Below are 10,126 nucleotides of genomic sequence, written 5' to 3'. Positions count from 1 at the left end.
AAGGCAACGCAAACAACTCAGTCAAGGGGAAGGTAAAAGTTGGAACACAGATGGATTCATTCACCAAGAAAGTGAAGAAAAGTAAATCTCACACACATAAAAACATCATTGCCAACAGAGAAGTTACAAAGATACATACATATGTCATTTATAATTTTTGTTCTAACCTTTAGGGCCCTACATGGTCAAGCTCCTCAATATTTATCTGACCTGCTGAAACCACATTCATCTTCTTGGGCTTTAAGGTCATTAGATCAGAGACTGCTGGTGGTACCGCGCACTCGTTTTAAAACTCGTGGTGATCGGGCCTTTCAGACTGTGGCACCACGGTTGTGGAATTCTCTTCCACTGTCTCTACGCTGCACGGACTCCATTGATTCTTTTAAAAAACAGCTGAAGACATTTTTATTTAGAAAAGCATTTGATTAATTTCCTCTCATGCTGTTTTTATAGTTTTATAGTTTTACTTTGTTTTATTTGCTGTTTTATTTACTGTTATATTGTTTTATATTTCCATTTCCTGTGTTGTAAAGCACTTTGTGATTTTGTATCTGTGAAACGCGCTATATAAATACATTTTACTTACTTACTTACATACAGATATCTCTAACTATAATAATGACTGAATGCTGTGAATGTCCCAAAAGCCCACAGTATGAACTCTACTTCAACTAATAAGTCACTAAGATAACATAAAAAGGAAATTCAATATGTCCACAGGATCTCCTGTGTGAAAACAGCTAGCTGGAAATGAAAAAAAAGAGAAAGCTTGAAACCTTCAGAAAGCAGATTGACAAATTTTACAATAACCTCAGATAACATCCCCAAAATATTACGACTTTTGAACTTGTTGCTATCTGTGACATCATACTTGGAAGTCTTGATATGCAGAAAACTCTAAAAACTATTTTAAAAAAGTGTAAAACAATGGTACAATGATACAGAGGGGCAGTCATACTTTGAAATGATCAAGACTAACCTGACAGTCATTCAATGCATGAATCACAAGTTAAAAGGCAATTTTAATATATTCCTAATGCCATTTCCAAGTTTTTTAACTCCTCCAACCACTGCATGGCCAACACACACACACATATATATATATATATATATATATATATATATATATATAGATATATAGATATATATCCACGTTCGCAGCATGACGTCACATTGGAATCCGACGTATGACTTCACGAATCAGCGTGAGAACCCCGTGTATCCATGACTACGCTCTGTAAAAAAAAACATTTAGCAGCGTTTCTTGCAGCACAGATTACTGTCTCTCAGCTACAGCAGAAAACGTTTTTAAACTTTTCAGCTATTTTAACGATAGTCAAAATTGTAAACAGCCAGTTTAAGTTTGCAGCTTACTGATCACTTTCCTCCAGTCCAGTGGATTTAAACCATTTTTAAAATGGATAGCGGAGACGGTGAGATCAACGGCGCTAACCAAAGTAAGAACATCTCATTTCAATTTTCTGATGTATTATCTGACAGTTTGTTACAACACATGCTCGTAAAGGCCTCGGTCACACAGTCTAGATACCTCCGTTTGGTGCGGTGTTTCTCCCGGTACATCAACTGTTTCCTGACCGCCTATGGGGGATTGGAGAATATACATGTTTTTGTCTAAGCAGGGATGTTTCACGGGCTTATTTAAATGCTGGTGCTGCATGCTATTTTCAGCTTAAATTTGAGATTGAATTGTTTTGTAAAATGAAAGAAATAACCTTATGATCTTTATGAAAATTAAGCAGTTTTGTAGTATTTTATAATAGTGACTGTGGCCTGAGGAAAAGGTGATATTCAAAGCTAATAAGTTCATCACAACTGCAGTGCATGCAATAGTAACCTCACCTATGTAGTTTTTAGCACTTAGTTTTCAGGTGCACCAATATTGCATAACTGGAATTTGTGGACTGTTCTCTCATCATGAGTGTTAAATATAAAATATTTCTCTGTTTCTAGATGTGCAGCTAAGATTTCGCCCGCTGCTCCATTTAGTGGAGCGCTTTGAACATTACGCTGCAGTAGGTCCAGAGATGAGTTTGCTCCGGGATACTATCATGCGTGGGTTGTTCAATGAGTTCAGCCTGGAAACTGCGATTGAAATTTTTTATAATACTCTGGGGCTTGGAAATATTGATGATATTGCACGAGTGGACCTAGCTCTGCAAGCAGCTGGCATAGGATTAAATCCAGCAGTAGGAGCAGAAGGTCCCTGGGACAATGAAGCACTACCTGTTCCAGCAGCTGACATGGAAAACAACCTGGCCGGTTTAGCTGAAGATCACTGGGACCATCAAGGTCTTTATCTACCGGCAGTAAATGTGGACATTAATCTGCCCCGGGAAGAAGATCAGTTTGCTGATGACATGTGGTGGGTCTGGGAAAGTGACATTGATTCTGGCGCTGAAAATGAAAGCGACCTTGAAAGCGAATCTGAGGATGAGGTCCCAGAGTTAATACCTGTCATCCCAGAACCTCAGGAATCCGGGAGCCCTCCAAGAGAGGGAGCTGATGAAAGCGATCTCTTTGGCTCCAGGAGGCGCCAAAGAGAGGAAAATAATAATGGCGACAGTAACGAGATGAACAGGAAGCGATTGAGGAGCCTCAACTCAGGCAACGAACCGTCAGACACCACCTCCGAAAGTGAGGATAATGAAAATGAAGACACGGTGTCATCACCCTCTACTTCAGCTGACACAGAAGCAGGACAGAAGAAGAGAAAACGGGATGATGATGATGAGGACAATGGAAGAGACAAAAAAATGTGTAAAAAGTAACAAAATTGTGCTGCTGGACCCTCAGGATTGACCCCCGACCCCTCTCACCCTCCTATGTGGTGTGTTTGTGTGTGTGCACCATCAGAGACTGTGACTTTGAGAATCTGGAAGTGCCTGGTGGCATCTTTATCTGTCCTCCTTGTTGTTTACAAGGAGAGTTATTTATAAACTCTGTTCCTCAAAAGCTGGCAACATTAGAGACTGCTACTCACTCCAGGGCTTCCCCAGAGGCTGGGTTACAACCCTCAGCTAACTCTGGACCCCTGGAGGCCAAGATGCCAGCTAGGGACTGCACCCGGCTGTCACTGCCTGAGCAGGGTCAGTGCTCTGCGCAGCTGCAGCCCTCTTTATGTGTGCCAGAGGCCCACGAGCCTGCTGGTTTTGTTTTGTGTGTGCCAGGGGCGCCCATGCCTACTGGTTTTGAGCCTGTTTTTGCTGGGGGGACCGAGGAGCCCGTCCAGCCTGCGCCGTCATCAGCAGCTTCCGCTGAGGGGTCTCAGAAACCGCTTCAGCCTGCTGCTTTCGCTGGGGGACCGAGGTGCCCATCCAGCTATCACCATCGCCTGCAGTGCCACCACCTGCGGCTCCCACGCCGCCGCCTGCAGCGCCTCCGTCTCCGGCTTCCACGCCGCCGCCTACAGCACATCCTCGTCTGGTCCAGCCTCCGTGTCTGCATCCGCGCCTGGTCCAGCCTCCGTGTCTTCTTCCTCCCCTGGTCCAGCCTCCGTGTCTTCTTCCTCGCCTGGTCCAGCCTCTGTGTCTTCGCCCTCGTCTGGTCCAGCCTCCGTGTCTTCGCCCTCGCCTGGTCCAGCCTCCGTGTCTTCTTCCTCGCCTGGTCCAGCCTCCGTGTCTTCGCCCTCGCCTGGTCCAGCCTCCGTGTCTGCATTCTCGTCTGCTGCAGCAGCTTCATCATCACCATCCTCGCCTGCAGCAGCAGCAGCTTCATCATCATCATCCTCGCCTGGCCTGGCCTCTGCTTCATCATCATCATCCTCGCGTGGCCCAGCCTCTGCTTCATCATCATCATCCTCGCCTGGCCCGGCCTCTGCGTCAGCTTCAGCTTCGCCTGGCCCGGCCTCTGTATCAGCTCCAGCCTCGCCTGGTTTTTCTTCAGCAGCAGCTTCAGCCTCATCCTTCTCCTCATCCTTGCCTGGTTCTGCTGTTGGCACGCCGCCATCCGGTCCGCGTCTACCGCATCATCATCACCGGCCGTTTTCTCGGCCGTTGGCTGGTCATCATCCCGTTGTGGGCGTCCTCCTGAACGAGGTTGTCGCCGCCACTGCCTTCTTCGTGGACGGCCTCCCGAACTGTCTCAGCCTGGCCTTCTGTGCTATCGGCCCCCAGGCCGGCCACCTGAACTATGTTTCGGACTCTGCTCCCCTGTGTGTTTTGTTTGGGACTCTAGCTCCTCCATTTCCTTCCATTTATTAAACTGATTTGTATTACATTAGACTGCTGATTTATTGTGAATGAATGATATTGTTTTATGATGCATTATACTGCGGAGTTATAAGAAATACCGTTTTCAGAGAGTCATGGCCTTATTTGTCTGATTAGAAGAGAACAGAACATACCGGAGAGGTTTTCTGCCCCATCTCATCAGGAGGAGATAAAACAGGGAGCCAAGGCCGCCACTTAGGCACCGTAAGAGAGAAAGAATGTGAATGTTTAGGGTTTTACGACTAGGTGGGGACCAGTAGAGGCTATAAGAGGCTGAATAACCCTCCACCATTTTGAGATTTGCTGTGACCCTCTGCATGCATGTCTCCCCATCCGGATGGTTTATGCTCATAAAGTATTGAATTGTATGGAAATAAATAATTGTTGATTGAGCATTTATACACCGAGTATTGTCCTTCCTTCAGCCCAAAGATTAAAAGAATTGGGAGATTTTAACTTCCTGTCTAGGTTGTTCATTGCAGCAGATAGTTGCCCCCAACTGAGCCTGCTTTCAGAAAAATATGTAAACACTAACCAAATTGTGCTGTTAGACACTCAGCATTGACTTCCATCTCCAATGAGTTCCAATGTGCAGTCTGTGAGTCGCACATTGTTGAGTTATAAGTGTTTCCAACTCGTCTTCATCATTACAGCAGGAAGCTGTAAAGTTTGAGTTGTAAGGGAGCTGATTTAAAGGTGGATGCTGAAATGGCTCAGGAATTGCCAGGACATTCATAGACTTTTTCATAGTTTTACATACTGTATGTAGAATTTTTTTTTGCTGATGTTGATGTGTAAGCAGCACTTTTGCTGATGTTTGTGTCAGGTGTAGCTTGGTGTCACTCTTTATTAGTGCTGAGCAGTTTCAGATGTTCAAATTTTTGAAAGTACACATGAGAAAAAGAGAGAACTCAATGCCACAAATAAGCAAAACACTGTCCAGCAGCTGCTCAGCACTGGCTGTTACTAAAACCACACTTACAAAATATTCAGATGATCAAAGTGTTGTGGAAAAATAAACTGAGAATTAAAACAAAACTGATTTTCTGAGATTTATTGAAAGAAATGTTTGCAAAGGGATGAAAACAGCACAGACAGGCTTCGTACCAGCATTGACAAATAGGCAAAAATAATATGGAAAGCAAAGACATCCTGTCACAATCACAGGCTAATAGTAACTTTTGCAGGCTTCATGGTGGCAGAGTATGGAAAATAGGTCTCATGTATTTCTGGTACTTCAAAAAGTGTTTTTCTGGGACCTGACATGTTTCATCATGTTATTAATATTTAGTTGTTATTCTAATAAAGAATAGAAGTTAAAACACTTCTAATAGTACTAATTTGCCTCTCCCAAACACTTCCCATGTGGCTTGAAGACGGGGTGTTCAGAACAAACTCACTTTCAAACTGTACTTTCTGCAGCTTGTGCACTTGTAGATGTGAGAAGCAACTGCATTGCTGTGTCCTGTGATCAAATCCCATTGGAGCGCAGCTCATTTACAGTTATTCCCCTTCCTTGATGCTGCACTTTTTTGTGATAGTGTTTAATAAGTAAAGACGACACATGACTTGAATTGGGAATAATGGCAGGATGTTTGATATATGGGTGCAGAGTTGCTCTTGTTAAACGTCCTCCCTGCTCATCAACAAATGGACTTAGGCTGTACAGCTTGTGTGTCTTGTCCTTCAGTTGAATGTCCTTTCCTCTAGTTAAGTCCTTAAATTCTTTGCTGAATGTGTTTTCCTGTGCAAGTTTTATTATGAACAGTTCCGCCTTTTGTCTGACTTGTGTTTTCACCTTTTGTTTGTGTGAGTCCTTTGAAATCTTTCACAAATTTCTGTAGACAACCAATAGCTTTAACAGCTCTTCTCCAGTCTGAGAATTTGGTGAGACGGTCTAGTATTCTTCTCCTTTCTTCTACTTTGGTGTTGGACACATCTACTGTTTTCAGCTCTGGATCGTTGGGCTTGACTTCAGTAAACTCGTCATTTTCAATGGGTAGCTCGCTTTGCCACAAAAACTCTGGACCTTTAAAGCAGTTAGAGTTGAGCAGCTGTTGGACACAGAGTCCTATTGATGCATGGTCTACACAATTACTTTCAGATGGTACTTGATGCCACTGTCGTGGGTCTGTGAGTGACCTTATCCTTTGAATCCTATTTGCCACAAACACGTGAAATCTCTTTGCATCATTGTTCACATTCCCCAACACTACCGTGGAATCTATCCTGAAGTGCTCTTCAAGATCACTTATCTCCAGCTCATTTCTTAACCTTACACTTGTTCTTGCTGCAACTACTGCAGCCGTTAGTTCAAGTCTAGGAACAGTAGTGACCTTGGTTGGGGCTACATGTGCCTTTCCCAAGACTAAGGCACAATGAATATCCCCTTTGGATGTTACTGTTCTTAAATAACTACACTGTCTGTAGCCTGTCACACTAGCGTCTGAAAAATGGTGTAATTCACATTGTGCAATGTCTGTGTTTGCAGGTAGAACACATCTTTGAACTTTCACCTTTGACAGGTTAGGTTTTGAAGATCTAGGAGCCAGGATTCCCACTGTGTGCGGAGATCATCTGAGAGTGGCTCGCCCCATCCAACTTTCTCTTGACATAACTGATTTGCTTTCCTCTTAGGATGAAGGGTGCCACAAATCCCAGTGGGTCATACACTGATGCTATTGTGCGCAGGATTCGTCTTCTTGTCGTTGGGTGCTCTTTTACAGTTATTCTGAACGGAAACTGATAGGTTTGTAGCTTAAACCGATTCGCTGGAACGTTGAAGACAATGTAATTACACAGCAAAGCAAGACACGAGTAGGCAAAGTTCTTTATGTTTTACGTGCACGGGAGAGAACTGAACAAACGCCGTTCCTTCGCTTGACCCCAGTTACTCTCGTCCGCTCCCCCGTAACGCTGCTCTTTTATTGAGGTTACATAAATATACATAGGTTCATTTACATATGACGTCTACATACACACAAAGAGTACCTTGCCTGTGGTTTTGTAAGTGTGTGTGTGTGTGTGTGTGTGTGTGGTGTGTGTGGGGTCAGAGTGTGACCCCATAAAGACTTCCCTAAACCTGCTGGCCTGGAAGTCCAGCAGTTCATCTAAACAAAAGGCACTTAGCCTAAAACAGATATAGATACGTTTATCCTACCATAAAACAATAAGACAAGGTACGACCTCTCCCATGCTCCCAGAGTGCTCTGGAATGCACACAAAGTTTGCAGACTATTAAGGATCAAACCTCTACCAATCTACACCTAATTATAAAACTCTAAGAATATATAAGTAGATATTTCTAAGCATAAATGACAATCAACAATACAAAAACCTAACAGAAACTCATCAGCAGAAACGCACCACTGAACACCAAGTGCCCTTCCCATTAATGGCTCTCCAAGTGCCAGATCTAAGTCCTTAAATCTTTCTGTACACTTTTCTCTCGGCAATGACTTTATCACATTTTCACTGTTTGATATGAACTTGTGTAATCTTAGTTTACCTGTGCTACACAGTTCTCTACACAGTTCTTTGACTAATTTTATGACTTCTGCTTCTTACATAACACTTACAAGTCCATCATCTACATAAAAGTTCCTTTGAATGAACCTCACAGTGTTTGGAGTGAACTTTCTCTCACCTTGCGGGGCTAGATGTTTTAAACCAAAGTTGGCACAGCCAGGAGAAGAAGCAGCGCCAAAGAGATGAACCTTCATTCGAAAGACTGAGGGTGGAACGCTTAGGTCACCATGCTCCCACCATAGGAAGCGTAAGTAGTCCTACATGGAACTGGTGAAACATTTGTTTGACGTCGCACATTACAGCAGTGAAGCCCTTCCTGAACCTACGAAGCACTCCCACCAAAGTCTTTGTGAGGTCAGGCCCTGTAAGCAGGTGTATTTTCAGCGAGGTGTCTTGATATTGTCCAGAACAGTCAAAGACTACGCATATTTTGCCGGGCTTTTGAGGGTGGTGTACCCCATGGTGGGGAATATACCAAACAGGAGTATTACAGAGTTCTTTCTCCGGCATTTTCTCTGCATCACCACATGTTCTCCATGAAATTTGCATAGTCTGTGTGGTACCTTTGGTCCTCTCCAAAAGTTGATTCTGTTCATCTGAACGTAGCGTTTTGTGGAAGAAACGTTTCGTCACTCATCCAAGTGACTTCTTCAGTCTCAGCTGACTGCAGGTTTCCCCAATCTTATAAACAGTACATTTGCATAGTGACTGAAACCAGCCTACTGAAGGAACAATGGGCTGGGAGGTCAGCTCCTTAATCTTAATTATGCAAATTCTCATGACCCATTCATCAACAACCACTGACCAAAACCCACTGATCAAAGACCACTGATCAATGGCCATGAGTACCATTCACAGAGAGTTGGGGAATGGCTGCAATCACAGCATTGTAAGATGGCGAAAGATGTTGTGACATGGTAGACTAATGTGCCTGTGTTAATTCAGCTCCATATTATTGTGTTAAGTTGCACTGGGTTGGGAGTGGTTGTGTGTGTGTCACATTTTTGCATCATTGTTCACATTCCCAAAACAAAAAGACAAACAAAAAACAAACTAAAAACCAGCAATAAACAACTTAAACATAAAAAATCACAAAGAAAGAACAATACAGTATCCACATCTGAACCAAAGAGTAAAACAGTGAAATGTGGATTATTAAATATTAGGTCTCTCTCCTCCAAGTCTCTGTTAGTACATGACTTAATAATTGATCAACAAATCGATTTACTCTGCCTTACAGAAACCTGGTTGCAGCAGGATGAGTATGTTAGTTTAAATGAATCAACACCCCCGAGTCATTCTAACTACCAGAAATCCCGAAGCACAGGCCGAGGGGGCGGTGTGGCAGCAATTTTTCACACCAGTCTATTAATTAACGAAAGACCAAGACAGACTTTTAATTCATTTGAAAGCCTGATGCTTAGCCTCGTCCACCCCAGCTGTAAAACTCAGAAACCAGTCTTACTTGTTATCATCTATCGTCCACCTGGGCCTTACACAGAGTTTCTCTCTGATTTCTCAGACTTTTTATCTGATTTAGTGCTCAGCTCAGATAAAATAATTATTGTGGGTGATTTTAACATCCATGTAGATGCTAAAAATGACAGCCTCAACATGGCATTTAATCTGTTATTAGACTCAATTGGCTTCTCTCAAAATGTAAAAGAACCCACCCACCACTTTAATCACACTCTAGATCTTGTTTTAACATATGGCATAGAAACTGGACATTTAACAGTGTTTCCTGAAAACCCTCTGCTGTCTGATCATTTCCTGATAACATTTACATTTACAATAATTGATTACACAGCAGTGGAGAGTAGACTTTATCAAAGTAGATGTCTTTCTGAAAGTGCTGTAACTAAGTTTAAGAATATAATCCACCCACTGTTATCATCTTCAATGCCCTGTACCAACATAGAGCAGAGCAGCTATCTGAACGCTACTCCAACAGAGGTCGATTATCTTGTTAATAATTTTACCTCCTCTCTACGTACGACTCTGGATACTGTAGCTCCTGTGAAAACTAAAGCCTCAAATCCGAAGTACCTGACTCCGTGGTATAATTCTCAAACACGTAGCCTAAAGCAGATAACTCGTAAGCTGGAGAGGAAATGGCGTGTCACAAATTTAGAGGATCATCATTTAGCCTGGAGAAATAGTTTGCTGCATTATAAGAAAGCCCTCCGCAAAGCCAGAACATCTTACTATTCGTCACTGATTGAAGAAAATAAGAACAACCCCAGGTTTCTCTTCAGCACTGTAGCCAGGCTGACAAAAAGTCAGAGCTCTACTGAGCCAACAATCCCTTTAACGTTAACTAGTAATGACTTCATGAACTTCTTCACAAATAAAATTTTTATCATTAG

General features: G+C 43.0%; 1 protein-coding gene across 1 annotated transcript; it reads left to right on the top strand.

Moving 5' to 3' along the window:
• Positions 1–1,173: 1,173 nt before the first annotated feature.
• LOC109201004 (uncharacterized) lies at positions 1,174–3,318 on the top strand. The gene is made up of 2 exons (XM_019356578.1): positions 1,174–1,457; positions 1,972–3,318. The coding sequence occupies exons 1-2, from the start codon at positions 1,418–1,420 to the stop codon at positions 2,787–2,789; spliced, it is 858 nt and encodes a 285-aa protein (XP_019212123.1). The 5' UTR covers positions 1,174–1,417; the 3' UTR covers positions 2,790–3,318.
• The last annotated feature ends 6,808 nt before the right edge of the window (positions 3,319–10,126 follow it).

Source organism: Oreochromis niloticus, unplaced genomic scaffold, assembly GCF_001858045.2.
Source record: "Oreochromis niloticus isolate F11D_XX unplaced genomic scaffold, O_niloticus_UMD_NMBU tig00007882_pilon, whole genome shotgun sequence".
Taxonomy (NCBI): domain Eukaryota; kingdom Metazoa; phylum Chordata; class Actinopteri; order Cichliformes; family Cichlidae; genus Oreochromis; species Oreochromis niloticus.
Note: the sequence above shows the minus strand (reverse complement) of the source record. Positions and strands in the feature narration are given on the sequence as shown.